This window comes from Gymnoscopelus braueri, assembly GCF_963280865.1.
Source record: "Gymnoscopelus braueri genome assembly, chromosome: 1".
Classification (NCBI taxonomy): Eukaryota; Metazoa; Chordata; class Actinopteri; order Myctophiformes; family Myctophidae; genus Gymnoscopelus; species Gymnoscopelus braueri.
Window position 1 is genome coordinate 1,014,781 of NC_137603.1, and position 17,926 is coordinate 1,032,706.

Consider the following 17,926-nt stretch of genomic DNA (forward strand, 5'->3'; position numbering starts at 1 on the left):
TAATGAAAAGCATCTAGACGATGTTAATGATGTAATTAATGATGTAATTAAAGATGTCATTAATGGTGTAATTAATGATGTAATTAATGTTGTAATTAATGATGTAATTAAAGATGTAATTAAAACTCACCCAGGTTCTGTCTGTATTCTGACTTGAGTCCGATTTGCAGCAGCTGGTTCTCATAGAGAACACCGTTGTTCTTACACACAAACCTACACACACACACACACACACACACACACACACATTATGAGTTATGATGGTTTTAATAGAGGAGAGACCTCCTGCTTCAATATACATTATGAGTTAGGATGATTTTATATACATCGGATATTTGAAAATAGCAGATCTACAAGCTCACAACATGTCGCATTGCGACACATTGTGAGCTTGAAGATCTGCTATTTTCAAACATTCTTGACAAAAAAAGTGAGTACTGTACATATTAATACTGTACATATTAATTTGGGGTCCTTGACATGAAAATGTTTGAGATGCACTGGTTTAAACATTAGGAAGTAAGTAACTACACTTCAGAAACAACAATCCACAAACTACCAATATTTACCAGCGACTTTACCAAAAAAAACTAAAAGTCACTTATAATGCCCAAAGTCACTTATAATAAGCAGACATGGCAACACCGATGCATAGGCGGGGCTTATGGAGTCAGGCTCCTCCTACCTGGGGAAGTTCTCGTCCGACACGGCGGCCGCTGCCGCGAGGGGGGCGGAGACATCGATGGCGAGGGGGGCGTGGCCATCAGAGAAGACGTCCACTAGCAGACTGGCTCCTCCCACCGCCGCCGCAGGAGGGGCGGGGCTTATGCCCAGCAGGTCAGTGGAAGAAGGGGCGGGGGAAACCTGGGAGGGGGAGGAGTCAGTTGGGGGCGTGATGATGATGCAAGGGGAGGAGGATCATGGGAGGAGCAAGAGGAGGAGGAGGAGGAGGGGGAGGGGCAGCAGGGGAGAGTTGCAAACAGGGGTTGGGATTCCGGAACCGGATCCAACTCTGAGGAACCATGGAACGGGTTCCTTCACGTTTTGGAAGCGTTTTCAGAACAGTTTTTTATCACTCTGTCAGAGCTAGAGTTTTCAACAGGCCTGACTTCACGGAACCCAGTTCGGGCAGAATTTGAGAACACTAGACAGACTTCATGTCTGATCTACAATCATAATACTAGTAGTTCTATAACTCATTCATTTCAATGAACCACCATAACTCTGAGAGAGTACAAATGGTTCCATTTTTAAAAGTGAGGCTGTTAACGATTCATCTTTTACTCACAAATAATTGTGATTAACGAGGTAATTCAACATTAATGGACCAAATGAGTAAAAAATACTTTTCTGTTTGGCTTTTGGGCTTCATAAATAAAACATGCACGGGCAGATTATGACAAACAACTTCACTGATATATTTCATACTTTAAAATAAAAAATCAATCAATCAATGTTAAAAGATCATCCTAAAGACACTCTTTACCACATGAGCCCTGAATACAACAGTGAAAACAGGAGAGAACAGGAGAGAATAAGAGAGAACAGGAGAGAATAGGAGAGAACAGGAGAGAATAGGAGAGAATATAGAAAACAGGAGAGAACAGAAGAGAATAAGAGAGAACAGGAGAGAACAGGAGAGAACAGGAGAGAATAGGAGAGAATATAGAAAACAGGAGAGAACAGGAGAGAATAAGAGAGAACAGGAGAGAACAGGAGAGAATAGGAGAGAATATAGAAAACAGGAGAGAACAGGAGAGAACAGGAGAGAATATAGAGAACAGGAGAGAACAGGAGAGAACAGGAGAGAATATAGAGAACAGGAGAGAACAGGAGAGAACAGGAGAGAACAGGAACATAAGATGCAGGCAGCCTTAGGCACGGTGCCAACGTTGGCACTGGGGAGGCTGGTCACTGGCACACTGGCATGAGTGTGAGAGAAAAGATGTTTTCTTTTAGAATAAAATATATATTTTTAAATATAGTCAATTAAATGAAGTCTCCTCACATCTGTATGCAAATAGCATCCTGCACATAATTCTACATTCATTCACACTCTGAACTCTGACTGAGGAGGCAGGCTGGGAGACAGGTGAGTCTAATGAGTAGACAACATAACTTGGTCCTGAGTTAACACTTTCTCTGAATAACCACTTAACCCTGAATGATACGTAGTCATGCTCTGCAGTCTGAAACGTCTATGAAGATTCAGCAAAAATAGTCGATCTAGAAGATGCTTCTTCTGGGTTGGTTTTATGACGTTGGGGTGTCCGTTTACCAGGGGCGTAGCCAGAAAGTTGGCAGTAGCTGGGCCTGGGCATTTGTGGGTGGGCACGCACGCACTGATTTTTTGGGCGGTTTTGTGCGGATTTGGGAGTTTTTGGGGCGGTTTTGTGCGGATTGGGTGAATATATTAGGGTGAATGTATGTTCACAACAGGGGGCACAACAGCCAGGTGGGTGGGCCCAGGCCTACCTATGCCCACCCGTGGCTACGCCCCTGCCGTTTACACAAGCCTTTCAGGCCGGGACCTCCCAAAAAAATCATATTTGAACTGGGGACCCCCCAAAAAAATCATATTTGAACTGGGGACCCCCCAAAATAATCATAGTTGAACTGGGGACCCCCCAAAATAATCATAGTTGAACTGGGGACCCCCCAAAATAATCATAGTTGAACTGGTGACCCCCCCCAAAATAATCATAGTTGAACTGGTGACCCCCCCCAAAATAATCATAGTTGAACTGGTGACCCCCCCAAAAAAAATCATAGTTGAACTGGGGACCCCCCACCCTGACAAGCACTTTGAATTGTAGGAGTTGAGGCATTTACATGTAGTTTGACTCGGTTCCACGGATAAATATTGTGAAAATAGCAGATCTACAAGCTCACAACGCCTGCAAGGCACCAACCTGCTCATCGGGAGCAATTAGGGGTTCAGTGTCTTGCTCAAGGACACTTCTACACTAACTCTGGGGGAGCGCCCCAGCCCGGGATCGAACTGGGAACCTTGCGGTTTCCAGTCCACTCTACCCGTCCACTCTACCCCTGAGCCACTGCCTTGCAATGTGCTTCTTTTTTTTTACAGTCCCGCGGGCCATTTGCGGGACTGTTATATTGATATATATAATATCTGTATTACTGTTCAAGCAGACTAACAAACACATCTGTAAGTAAATTGTTGATGCTGGAGTTACTTTTCAAGCAGACTTATTTTGTTTCCAGAGTGCATTTTTTCCTTGTGTGACCCTCAACACAGGATTTAACACATTGGCTGCCAAAGACGCAGATCTGCGTTCTATTTAAAATAAATTGACCCAAAGACCAAGGAGATATGTTTTTTCGAAGATTTAGACTCCCATCCACTTCCTTGTTAACTTAAAACTTAAAAATTCTGTATCTCGGCTCCTGAGTACTTTTGTTTTTTCATTGAAAAATCTATGGCAGTCTACTGCAAAAAATCTGAAATAATTCTGGCAGGAAATGAGTTAACACATTGGGTGCCAGAGGTTTATTAAAATATTATACTTTGAGTGCCAGGACTTTTTAAACATTTTGAACCTTTTTCAAGTAGTCACAAAAAAATTTCAGTGATCACCGTCCTCACGGTGATCCCCTCATTACACACATACAGGTCTCGTACAATCGGGGGGAAAAAATTTAAAACATTCGGAAATCCATTCCATAGTTGCAGCCAGTTCAAAAAAGTTAAATTAACATTGTAAAAAAAAAAAGTGCACAGGAGCCGAGATACAGGTTTTTGAAGTCATAAGTTAACCAGGAGGTGGATTGGAGTCTAAATCTTGTAGGAGTGATATTTCCTGTTGCTGTGAAGGAAAAAAAAAAAAAAAAAAAAAAAAAAAAGTATTTTTTTTTTTTTTTTTTTCAAAAACCGTATATATACGGTTTTGGCACTCAACGTTAGTATGCGCAAAACCGTATATATACGGTTTTGGCACCCAATGTGTTAAGAATCCCAGGCCTAAAATAACACAGTGTCAAATTAGCTCCATTAGAGAAAAAAAACGAATAAAAAACAAAAACATTTGCACACACGTGCACAATTTCGGCTTGGTACCCGAGACAAAATTTGGCCCTTAGGGAAAAGTAATTGGGGAACCTGGTCTATGGGCTTCACCCGTCCTTGATTCTTTGAAACTCTTGTCAGTAGAGGCAATAGTTAGCAAACCACACACACACACACACACAGCATGCAACCACTAGGTCCAACAGCACCACCTAGCGGTCAGTTAGCACACCACACACACACACACACACACACACACACACACACACACACACACGCACACGCAGACACACACACACACACACACAGCATGCGTTCACTGTACCATGGCGGGAGCAGAGAGCATGATGGGGGCGTGGCGAGGAGCGAGGGGGGCCGGCAGGTGGGAGGAGCCATATGAGGAGACAGGGCGGGGCCTGTTGGTAGGGAGGGGGGCGGGGGCGAGGAGGTCCTCCACCAATGAGGGAGAGGACTGACCCCGGGAGGAGGAGGAGTCACAGGAAGGGAGGGAGGAGTCACAGGAACAGACAGGTATAACGGAAGGATGACAGGGAGGACCGGAGGAGAGAGAGAAATAAGAAGGGAAGAGAGGAGGAGAGGCGGAGGTGAAGATGGAGAGAAGGCTGCAGGAAACAGAAAAGATGTGCAGCGGGCGAGAGAAGCTGTGTGTGAGGCATTATTATTCTAATTATTATACTGTGTAAAGTAACTAAGTACATTTACTCAAGTACTGTACTTAAGTACAATGTTGAGGTACTTTTACTTCACTGGAGTATTTCCAATTTTCAATACTTTCACTTCTACTCCACTACATCTCAGCGGCAAATATTGTACTTTTACTCCACTGGAATGATTTGAACATTTTAGTTACTTTACAGATATAAATGATTATATTATAAAACATACATTAACCACTTAAGCCTTATTTTATACCTAGGCTATGCGACGCGTTGTGAGCTTGTAGATCTGCTATTTTCAAACATGTTTGTACTTTTACTTTTGGTACTTTAAGTACATTTTGTTACCAATACGTTTGTACTTTTAGTAAAAGTAAATTTCGAGTATTTCTACATTGCAGTATCGATACTTTTACTTAAGTAAAACATTTGAGTACTTTTTACCACCACTGTGTGTGAGGCCCTAGAAACACATTATTATTATAATTATTATATTGTGTGAGGTCCTAGTAACACATTAACCATCAACTATGGAATCTATACAGAGATAATTATACTGTGTGCGATGTAGACATTTTTAATCCAACATAATATCATTTATTTCAAATGTCAGGTTGGTGGGTGCAGTCATTATCTTGTATACGTGGTTACAAATGTCAGGTTGGTGGGTGCAGTCATTACCTTGTATACAGGGTTACAAATGTCAGGTTGGTGGGTGCAGTCATTATCTTGTATACAGGGTTACAAATGTCAGGTTGGTGGGTGCAGTCATTACCTTGTATACAGGGTTACAAATGTCAGGTTGGTGGGTGCAGTCATTATCTTGTATACAGGGTTATAAATGTCAGGTTGGTGGGTGCAGTCATTATCTTGTATACGTGGTTACAAATGTCAGGTTGGTGGGTGCAGTCATTACCTTGTATACAGGGTTACAAATGTCAGGTTGGTGGGTGCAGTCATTACCTTGTATACATGGTAATAGATGTCAGGTTGGTGGGTGCAGTCATTATCTTGTATACAGGGTTATAAATGTCAGGTTGGTGGGTGCAGTCATTATCTTGTATACGTGGTTACAAATGTCAGGTTGGTGGGTGCAGTCATTACCTTGTATACATGGTAATAAATGTCAGGTTGGTGGGTGCAGTCATTACCTTGTATACAGGGTTAAAAATGTCAGGTTGGTGGGTGCAGCCATTATCTTGTATACGTGGTTACAAATGTCAGGTTGGTGGGTGCAGTCATTATCTTGTGTACATGGTTATAAATGTCAGGTTGGTGGTAGAGGTGCTGCGATCATGATTTTTGCGATCTGATCTGATTCCGATCAGGTAGCATCAAAACCGATCCGATTCCGATTAATTCCGATCCGATATGGCACGGCAGTTAATATTAATATTTATTTTACTAAATGTTAAAAAAGGATTGATCAAGTGATAAACAGAGAACATAACCTCCACAGAATAATAGTCAACAAGTTCCACAACAGTAGTTTAGAAAAACTAAACAGTGCCAGTGGGTTCGCTTTAAAGGTATCATGACATTCATTTTCACTTTTTTTATTTTCAATGTTTTATTTGGGGTTTTATGACCTCAATTACACCCAAAAAACCTGAACTTAGAACATTCAGTGTATTTTCTGTGGTCTGGGGTTTTCTGAATAATTAGGCTGAAAAGTAATCTGAGCTTGGCCCTTCGACAGTGAGGTCACAGTCGATTAATCCCGCCCACTCTCCTCCTCGCCCCTCCCCTCCCCTATCCTTTCCTTTGGGGGGGGCGGAGCAGAGGCGATGATTGACAGGCAAAATCCCTCACCAGCGACACCCGCAGGCAAAGATTTCTTTTTTCATTGCAGTTGAAAAGGCTTTAGAAATGTGAGAGAAAAACACCTGCCATGGATCAATGGAGTGGAATTTTCACTTAAAACTTTTTGTACACTTTTGAAGGACCATGACAAAGACTTTGAATGTGGTGTAAAAGTGAATGTCATTAAACCTTTAACCTAAACAGCAGCATTAAATAAAATACAAAATAAAATAAAAGATCCTGTGTAACACAAACTTGGCTTCCGTTTGACATGGTAATTTCAGGTAAAAATAAATAAGTCACATATATAAAAATAAATAAAATCTTTTTATACAATAACAATACACACACAATATTGTCCAACTGTTCAACGCTGAGTCCAGGGCTCTAATTCTGCCCAAAAGCAATGCTACCATTGGTCTACTAAAACAATAGGGTGAACAAATAACAAAACGTATTATTAATAGTCCACAAGTTCCACAACAGTAGGTTTTGAGAAAAAAAGGTTTTATTTATTTTTATATATGTGACTTATTTTTTTTACCTGAAATGACCATGTCAAACGGAAGCCAAGTTTGTGTTACACAGGACCTTTTCATTTATTTTTTATTTTATTTAATGCTGCTGTTTAGGTTAAAGCGAACCCATTGGTACTGGTGATGGGGTCCACCCAGTGCGCAGTCAGACTCAGTAAGGACATGTCGTGAAACTAATTGCTTATGCACTCTCCAGCCGCGGCGTCAGGAAACCTCGCACTTCTTTATGAATCTGCAGGATGGCTGTGTCAGTAATATAACTGCGGCTGGGCATAACGTAGCGAGGCTCTAGGTGCTCTATTAAGCGTTGAAATCCGACATTATTTACCACCGACAGTGGCTGGTCATCCAGCACTATAAACTGGGCAATGTGTTCTGTTATTACTTTTGCCTTCTTGCTCTCTCTTGGGAGTTTCTCACGCTTTTCAAAAGTCTCTGTCAACGTTGGTTGTTGTTGGGGGCCAGCGTGTGCTCGCTTTTTCTTTTCTGTAGCTTTTTGATATTCCGAATATAGGGCTTTATGGTGTTTTATAAGATGATTCATTAGTTTGGTCGTGTTGTACCGTGTATTGACGTTGCCACCGCGTGTTGTCTTTTAGACACGACTTGCACTGGGCTGTTGGGTCCTTTTTAACATGAAATACTCCCATACGGCTGACATCGCTGCTTTCTGCTCGTACTGTAGCTCTGCTTTGTGTCGGAGACTCGGTGTCGGGGCTAGCCTCCAGCCGTGCTAATGATAAACAAACACTGGTGCGATCACATGGCCGCTGCATGCTGGAGCCAGTGTTGCCATATTTTGTGAGAGAAATAAGCGACCAGGTCTAGGAAAACAAGCCCAAAAGAATCAACTAGGCCACGGGCACATGAGCACTTTAAACCTATATGCAATTATGCATCTGCTATATTCAAAAACTCTTGCAATAAAATTTGGAATGTTTGGAATATTTTTTTGAAACATTCTAACAACACAATTGCTCCCCTGGGCACAAAACATCTATAAACATATTTGAGAACCACTGGTTTAAATGATAATTACAAAAAATTGGAAGCAAACCAAAATAAGCAAGTACACAATAGAAATAAGCCCCAAAAACCGCAACGCGCAACTACCGACTTTTACAAGCAACTTTACAGAAAAAGAAGCCCAAAGTCGCTTATAATAAGCCGACATGGCAACACTGGCTGGAGGCAACGTGCTGGGTGTGGGAAGGATCAAAGTGCTGGAGTGGATTACTGGAATGGAGTGCTTTAATAGGAGAGTTTTATCGGTCATATTGCTGCGATCCGATCCGATCCACAATTTTTCATTGATATCGAGCCGATATCCGATCAGTTAATCGGATCGCGGCATCTCTAGTTGGTGGGTGCAGTCATTATCTTGTATACAAGGTTATAAATGTCAGGTTGGTGGGTGCAGTCATTACCTTCTATACATGGTTATAAACATCAGGTTGGTGGGTGGGTGCAGTCATTACCTTGTATAAATGGTTATAAACATCAGGTTGGTGGGTGGGTGCAGTCATTACCTTGCTGTTGCTGTTGTTGGTGTGTTCGGTGCCTCCGTTGACGTTGCGCTCCTTCTCCTTCTCCCTCCGGACCTCGTCGATGTCGGGAACGTTGCCCGGACCCTTCTTCCTCTTCAGCTTAGCTAGGATGGAAGACTCCCTCTCTGGGAACGGGGGCATCTCCTCCAACACTGTAGCCTGAGGAGGGAGGGAGGGAGGGAGTGAAAGAGAGAGAGAGAGAGAGAGAGAGAGAGAGAGAGAGAGAGAGAGAGAGAGAGAGAGAGAGAGAGAGAGAGAGAGAGGGGCAGAGGATAAGACATAATAAAGTTTGTTCCGGGTACAAAGGAATCAAAGCATCGATTGCAAAGCCAGCGTTTCAATTTACAATGTATTCATTTATCAGACACAGCTCAGTCTCTGTATTATATATATATTAAATTATAGTATACATTACCAGTATATCAGTACTAGCGATACAGCTCAGTCTCAGGTATTATTTATATATATATATATATATATATATATATATATATATATATATATATATATATATATATATATATATAATAGTACACCAGTATATCAGTACTAGCGATACAGCTCAGTCTCAGGTATTATTTATATATATATATATATATATATATATATATATATATATATATATATATATATATATATATATATATATATAATAGTACACCAGTATATCAGTACTAGCGATACAGCTCAGTCTCAGGTATTATTTTTATATATATATATATATATATATATATATATATATACTATATATATATATATATATATATATATATATATATATATAATAGTACACCAGTATATCAGTACTAGCGATACAACTCAGTCTCAGGTATTATAGGTATATATATATATTATAGTATTATAGTATATATATTATAGTACCAGTATATCAGTACTAGCGATACAGCTCAGTCTCAGGTATTAATATATATATATATATATATATATATATATATATATATATATATATATATAATAGTACACATTACCAGTATATCAGTACTAGCGATACAGCTCAGTCTCAGGTATTAAATATATATATATATATATATATATATATATATATATATATATATATATATATATATATATATATATATATATATATATATATATATATATATATATATATATATAATAGTACACATTACCAGTATATCAGTACTAGCGATACAGCTCAGTCTCAGGTACTCCACAGCTCTCTGCTGCAGCTCTACGTCTGCGTTCCTCAGCTGGCTGTCGGAGCGCAGCACTTCCTGGATGGTGACCTTGACCTCTGGGAACAGGTTGATGAACTTGATGTAGGCCGACAGCAGCAGAGCACGGGTCGGCACCGAGCAGAGGTGGAACTTAGAGTGAAGCAGGTTGAACTGAACCAGGGGGCTGACACACACACACACACACACACACACACACACACACACACACACACACACACACACACACACACACACACACACACACACACACACACACACACACACACACACACACACACACACACACACACACACACACACACAAGTTTGTATCAGAGATGTGAACTTGAGACTCGACTTGGACTCGAGTCAAACATTTGGTGACTTTAGAATGACTTCATCAGAGATGCTGCCAGCCCTGCGTCCTGCGCCTCTGACGCACATTTTTAATAAAGGACGCATTAAACCAACCATCACAGCGTCCGCGGGACGCATACAACCAAAGCGAGCCGCGAGCCACGCAGCCGTGCTCCAAAGCGAGCCGCGAGCCGCGCACCAAACCGAGCCGCGAGCCACGCAGCCGTGCTCCAAAGCGAGCCGCGAGCCGCGGACCAAACCGAGCCGCGAGCCACGCAGCCGTGCACCAAACCGAGCCGCAAGCCACGCAGCCGTGCACCAAACCGAGCCGCGCACCAAACCGAGCCGCGCACCAAAGCTTATTATATATATATATATCGCACCAAACCGAGCCGCGAGCCGTGCACCAAACCGAGCCGTGAGCCGTGCACCAAACCGAGCCGCGATCCGCGTGGCAAAGTGAGCCGCGAGCCGCGGCCCAAAGCGAGCCGCACACCAAACCGCGAGCCGCACACCAAACCGAGCCGCGCAACAAAGTGAGCCGCGAGCCGCGCACCAAAACCGAGCCGCGAGCCGAAACACCGACGCGCGACACGTTGTTTTCAGATCGTTATTTTCGGTGCGACACAAGCATAAATCATTTGAAGGGAATCCCACTTTTTAAGAAGAAAACACCAGAGCAATAAATACTGCCGCAAACATCTACTTTTCTTAAACAAATATCTCTGTTCCGTTTACATTCTCTTCCCCCTTCCACAAAGTGTTGTTGTTCTTTAGTTCCTATCTATCTCTGCTCCTATGAAGTGTACATTATCTTTTTCATATTATTATTATGAACTTTATATTGTAGTTTGTACCCTGTATTCTGAGTTTGTGACTACAACAACTAGCAAAATAGAATTTACATTACCACAGTGGTTCTCAACCTGTGGGTCAGGACCCCCAGGGGGGTCCCCACATGATTTTTGGGGGGGGTCCCCAGATGACAGTGAAGTCACAATTTAAGGACTTTTAAGATATTTTAATACCTCAAGAAAAGAAAAAAGACTATTACTGCATCCAAACTAATCAACAAACTATACTATAAATACGGTCAAAATTGTGAAATAATATAAGAAAGAGGCGATCTACAAGCAAGGCGTTGTGAGCTTGTAGATCGGATTTACAAAAAAAATAAAACTACGACCTTGTAGATCTGTTATTTTCACTATGTATCTGTGGAACTGAGTCAAACTAAATTAAATGCCTCAACTCCTAATTCCAAGTGCTTCTCAGGGTGGGGGGTCCCCAGTTCAGATATGATTATTTTGGGGGGTCGCTGCCTGAAAAGATTGAGATCCACTGCATTAGGATATAATGTACACAGTCACACACACATAGAAGATATGGAGATTGGAGATCAAAGAAAACGATAGAAGGGGGGGGGGGGGACGGGGGGGACGTGTAATTGGGGACCCATAAAATGTTTCTGGGACCCATTTGAATGACCACCTGTGGGTCCCGGGACCCATTACATTGAAAACCTAGCAACATCACTGCTTCATGAAATCTATTAAAAAAAATCAACGCCAATGAGCCATGAATTGACTTGATTTGAGTTGAGTTTAGGACTTGATAACCGATAAATGTCTTATCCTAATCCTAATCCTAATCCCAACCTCAATCTTTTCCCAACCTGAATTGTAATCCTAACTCAGTATTTCTGTACATTTTCATTATTTGACTTGTCCTCTCCTGTTCTTAGGGACTGTGCGTTTTTTAACACTAAAACACACTGTAGCTTCTGCCAGCATTTTTTAGCATTGTGACTAATCTGTCAAGAACCACAGAATATCTATCTCCATTATAATGGATCCCCTGATGGTTGCTATCACTGAGGGTTTCACTGTGCTTCCGTGAAATTAAATGTCATGGTGACCTCCTGTTGGCTTGTTGTACGCCGTTGAAAATGGCATTCTAAAACACAGGAGCCCAGATACAGAATATTTTGCAAATACTTTAACCAGGAAGTGAATGTAGCAGTAAATCTTTGGATCACGTTATCTCCTGGTTCTGTGTGGAAAAAAAATAAAAAATAGTATTTACTTTTTTCTCCATCAATGGTGGTGAACGGGTGGATTTGAAATGAACAAAAATGAAAACGACATCACATCAGCACTAGCGCCCCCTAGTAATTAAAAAACACACACAGTCCCTTACTGTATCCTTCTTCTGGTACTGACCTGGAGCGTACGGTGTGTTCAGAAGCATCCTAGCATACAGTACACACCTAATCTGAGTTCCCAGAAGTTTTTTGCCTCGCATACAAACGGGAGCGGCGAGGAACTTCTGGGCCAAAGCCCTGGTATTTCTGGGCGGGATGTAACTTACGCTCAGAATCTGAGCGGACACGCCTCTTACCGGTCTACTCGTCTAAAAAGTCCGACGAGAGGCAAACAGCAGTACACAACAATGGCGGCCGCAATTTCTCAAGGGGAAATTGCTTCCCGTCACTCCTATTTACATGTAAGACCCACTGCATGTGGATCCCGCCCCCTTTTCTTCATTGGCTGTTGATTTGAATCAGAAATCAGTGGCCGCGCCCCTGCTGTCCAGGCTTTGAGCCGAAGCCTCCCAGACTAGTACACACCTAGCATACAGTGCACACCTCCTAGCATACAGTACACACCTCCTAGCATACAGTACACACCTCCTAGCATACAGAGCACACCTCCTAGCATACAGTACACACCTCCTAGCATACAGTGCACACCTCCTAGCATACAGAGCACACCTCCTAGCATACAGTACATACCTAGCATACAGTACACACCTAGCATACAGTACATACCTAGCATACAGTACACACCTAGCATACAGTACACACCTCCTAGCATACAGTACACACCTCCTAGCATACAGTACACACCTCCTAGCATACAGTGCACACCTCCTAGCATACAGTGCACACCTCCTAGCATACAGTACACACCTCCTAGCATACAGTACACACCTCCTAGCGTACAGTGCACACCTCCTAGCATACAGAGCACACCTCCTAGCACACAGTACACACCTCCTAGCGTACAGTGCACACCTAGCATACACACCTGGAGCGTGAGTCTCCGGCGATGAGGTTTCCAAACTCTCCCAGGATGTAACCTCCTACCTTCACCAGGTTCTCATGACACGCTGGAGCCTGGAGAGCCTGGAGGAAGAACCATTAAAACATACATGTTACTGGATGAAGAACCATTAACTCATTGGCCGCCATTATCGCATTAACGCGATCTAATAAATAGCGCGCTTGGCCGCCAGGATCGCATTAATGCGATCTAACGTCTTTATTGATCTTTATGCTCTGATCACGCTATTCTGTTATGAATCAGGCTAAGTTTCGGGTTCCACTTACTTCAACCACCACTGCATCCGGTTCCATGACTTGGGTTCCGTTTTCGGTTTTACATTTTTCCCCCCAGTCATTTTCGACCATAATAGGGAAACAAACGGTTTTTCACACGCTATGAAAAGCGATCGGAGACCTCCCCTCCTATAATCTATGGTCTGGGTGACGAACAGACATCCCCGTTGTGTATCACAAAGTAATTTTCGCCGATAACAGAATGTGAGACATTTCACTTCCGGTTCATGTGTTTCACTGTGTGAGTGGGTCTGGGAGGGGGCGAGTGTGATCGAGAGGCGATCAAGCTTGGTATGTGCTGCTCTCTGGTGGTGGAACGATCGAAACGATTCAAGTGTCAAGGTAGACTTTCTAGATGTGAATTAAATAACAAAATAACGAAACAAAAAAACACGAAAATCGCTGGCAAGGGCTGCTATGAACGAGGTTTTAACTCTGGCAGTCAATGAGTTAAAACATACATGTTACTGGAGGAAGAACCATTAAAACATACATGTTACTGAATGAAGAACCATTAAAACATACATGTTACTGAATGAAGAACCATTAAATATACATGTTACTGAATGAAGAACCATTGAAACATACATGTTACTGAATGTACAGGAGACATGCTGGAGTCTGGAGGAAACTCAGACATCCCAACTCTCCCGGAAGTTCCGGGAGTCTCCCGATAATTAGCGTCCACTAGAGATGCGCGGATGGGTTTATTTGTCACCCAAATCCGCGTTTCCAAGTTCATTATTCATTCGCCATCCACCAGCGGTAATTATATCATCCTATTTATAGATCCGCACCAACCGTACCAAATAATAAGTTATTTTCCTGACGTTAGTTTTCTTATAAACAATGTTACTCACCACTGTCCACACGTCTTCATTCAGTTACTTTTGCTTTCAAACTTTTGGGCTTGTTTGGCACTTGTTTTGGGCTTGTTTTCATAGACCTGGCTGCTTATTTCTCTCACAACCTGGCAACACTGGCTGCCTGCAAAGCAACGTGTAGTAAGCGGCTAATTTGTGCCTGGTGTAAAATGACGTAATATTAAAATACTACAAACGCACACACGGTGAAATGTTGTGCTTTTTAAAAGCTATAATAGGCCTATAGATAGATATCATTAATTTAATTCCCGCATCATTTCACCCGCGGTTTATCCAATATTAATTAATAATTATATTTGATTGACCCAAATCCACCCAAACTGCGGTTACCCGCGGCACCCGCTGGTAAAACCGCCACTACAGCAAACTTTAGATGTCAATCTTAGCCAATGAGGATGGAATATGAAAAATCAAACACATCCGTCTTGATCACATGACTATGGAGATCATGTGTACCGATTTGCGTGAAATTTGGATAAAATTGGAAGGAGTAATATAAAAAATGTGTTTTACATAAGTCGGCCTCCTGGTGGCGCTATAAAAGGCAGATGTGAAAAATGCAGGGCAAAGGTTTTTCCTTTACCTCTAGAGAGTGCGCATACAAAGTTTTACACAGATCGGTGCAGTTATAGGTAAAAACATGAATCGGCCTGTTATAGCGCCACCATGAGGCTGATTTGAAAAAAGTGGCATTTATTCCTCTGCATAGTGGGAATGTACGTGCAAAGTTTCACGGAAATTGCATGCTGTGCTCATTATTTGAGGCATTGTGTTGAAAACGGAGTACTCCTGCAAACTTTGGAAGCCATTTTGAGCCAATCAGGATGAAATATGAACAATCTGAAAGACCCGTTTTGTTTAATGACTATAGAGATACTGTGTACCGATTTGCGAGATTTCTGGACAAAATCTGTAAGAGTACTGTCAAAAAATATGTTTTGCACAAATCGGCCACCTGGTGGCGCTATAAAAGGCCCATGTGAAAAATTTTGGGCAGAAGTTCGGAATTGGCATCCAGGGAGTGTGTGTGCACAGTTTCGCTGCGATCAAGCCAACGGTGGCAGAGATTAGCTGCTCACAGACGGACACACACACACACACACGGACGGACGGACGGACACACGGACGGACGGACAAACGGACGGAGGGTAAAACATACTCTCTCGCCATGCCTTTCGGCCTGGCGGAGACAAAAAACTAAACAGAGAAAATGTAAACTCCAAGGAGCAAGTGGGCTAAGACTAGTTTGTTTATGTGAAAAGATTTTATTTATCATTTATTTATTTTATCTGGGCTTTGTTTTGAAATAAATTTGATTTTTGTTAAGACAAAGAAAAAGATTGTGCCTGGCTTACAGTACAGTTGGCTTCATGGCTTGTAATATCTACCAGGAATAAAAAGGCATTCATTGATACAGTATTGAAAATAGGGTAAGAGTATTGTTAAAATTGTATTTCATTGTTGTTAATGTTAAGACAAAGAAATATTATAAATATGCCTTAGTTTGTGCCTGGCTTACAGTACAGTTGTCTTGTTATCTACCTCAGGAATAAAAAGACAGCCATTCTTTGATAGTCTTGAAAAGAGGGTAAGAGTATTGTTTAAAACATTTTTTTTTGACATTTGTGTAAGGAAAAAAAAAGTTTCCAGTCATTTAGTTTACAGTACAGAGAATAAGAGAAAACAAACAGTATTGTAAAAAAAAAGAAGAAAATACTGGTCTGGATTTGTGTAAGAGAAATAATTAAAAAAATATATTTTTCGCTCATTTGTCTGGAAAATAATTTTGTGTTTAATAAATTGTGAGAAAATCGTGACAAATCGTATCGTGAACCTCAAATCGTGATTCGAATCGTATCGTGAGTTAAGTGAATCGTTACATGCCTAGTTCCAATGTTAATAATAGTAATACTAATAATGACTACAGGATAGGTGGGCACTAGGGACATCTGGGCACCATATTTTTTGGATGGCACCTGGATGAGTGGGCACTGAGATAACTGGGCACTGGGACGAGTTGGCACTAGGGACATGTGGGCACCTGAACGAGTGGGCACTTAAGGGTGGAGATAAGTGGGCACTAGGACGAGTGGGCACCAGGAAGACTGGCCAGCGCAAGCAAACTAGACTTTTTCAGGACAAACTGGCCAACTTGTGGTCTGCCTATGAGTCGTCTCATAGTCTGGCAGATGCTTCAGCAGGCTATACTAGTGGACTGACTGGCTCTGTGAATACATAGTGATAAATGGGGGGGGGGTTGTGTCTCTATTTTTTTTATCATTTTATTGTGTACTATTTATCTATGTTTTCTCTTTCCTAACATTCAGTTCAGCAATGTTTCCAGTTCAGTTATTTTTTCCCCTTTATTTTCTAACTGTAGGCTACTCTTTTTTGATCTAGATTTTTTAACAGTAGGCTACTATTTATCTAGATTTTTGTACCGTTTAGCTATGTTTTCTCTATCCTAACATTGATCATTTGACCAGGTGGGATGTCTGGAAACATGGAAGCAAAAACAACTGAATAATGTTGTCAGGCCAGGTCCCCAAACTATAAAACTTACATTCTACATTCATTCACACTCTGTCTGGGAGATAGGTGGGTCTAATGATCATTACATCCTGATGTCAGAAGAACAAACATAAAGGTTGTTATGTACAGTATGTGGACGATCACAGTCTGTTGGACATATTTTATTTTGATGTGGTGTCATAATTAAACTTCATGTTGATTTGGAACCCTGACTATCAAGGACCACAATGAAAACAAACTGTTAATTAAGTATTCAATCAACCAATCAATCAATCAAAAGAAAAGTAAAACATGGCACTTCATGTCAAAACGGTCATGTCATGTTATGCCAGCAGAGGGAGCTGTGCTTCAGGAAGATGTCAACATTCACACAGGACTGCTGCTCTTTAAGCCTTTTAACACATCCACTGCCAAGGGCTAATCTCATAATGTACTCACCAGTGCCAAGGTGTTTTTGTTGTTTTTTAGTTTTTTTCATGTCGCCATAGATCTTGTTAAAATCCTTAAGATTGAGCGCTACACAGTCTGTTTACATCCGCGAGATCTCCCTGTATCTCCCAGTGAAAACCACGTGTCAAACGGGGCATCCATGTTTGAGTTAGAGCGGATTACGTTAAACAGTGAAATGCGAGGAGAAAAAACTACAGGAAGAGAATTGAGTTTCAGTTTCGTCTGTAGAACGAGAGCGGGCGTGATCGTGAAAACCGGATCCCAAATAATTCTATTTCCTGTCATCAAACCGGAAACGGAAGTGGATCAAAAAAATTCCGAAAGTGCACCCGGACCGCGCATGCGCGAAAAGACCGCAGCCCGTAGGGCTACGGTCTCGGCGCTTAACAGTTGGATTTAACGGCCCGTAGGACTACGGTCTTGGCAGTTAATGTGTTAAAACATTGACTGCCAGAATTATTTCATAATTTTTTAGCCAGTGCCAGAGTTTTTCATTGGAAAAAAAAAAGTACTC

General features: G+C 41.7%; 1 protein-coding gene across 1 annotated transcript in view; it reads right to left on the minus strand.

Moving 5' to 3' along the window:
- Nucleotides 1-17,926, minus strand: part of LOC308077702 (AP-2 complex subunit alpha-2-like) — a 58,517-nt gene that overhangs the window by 27,310 nt on the left and 13,281 nt on the right. Inside the window, exons 8-12 of the mRNA XM_080418568.1 lie at nt 13,236-13,333; nt 9,742-9,973; nt 8,573-8,749; nt 686-864; nt 131-213 (exon numbers count right to left, since the gene is read on the minus strand). Coding sequence (XP_080274694.1) covers nt 131-213; nt 686-864; nt 8,573-8,749; nt 9,742-9,973; nt 13,236-13,333 — 769 coding nt within the window. The remainder of the gene's footprint in view (nt 1-130; nt 214-685; nt 865-8,572; nt 8,750-9,741; nt 9,974-13,235; nt 13,334-17,926) is intronic.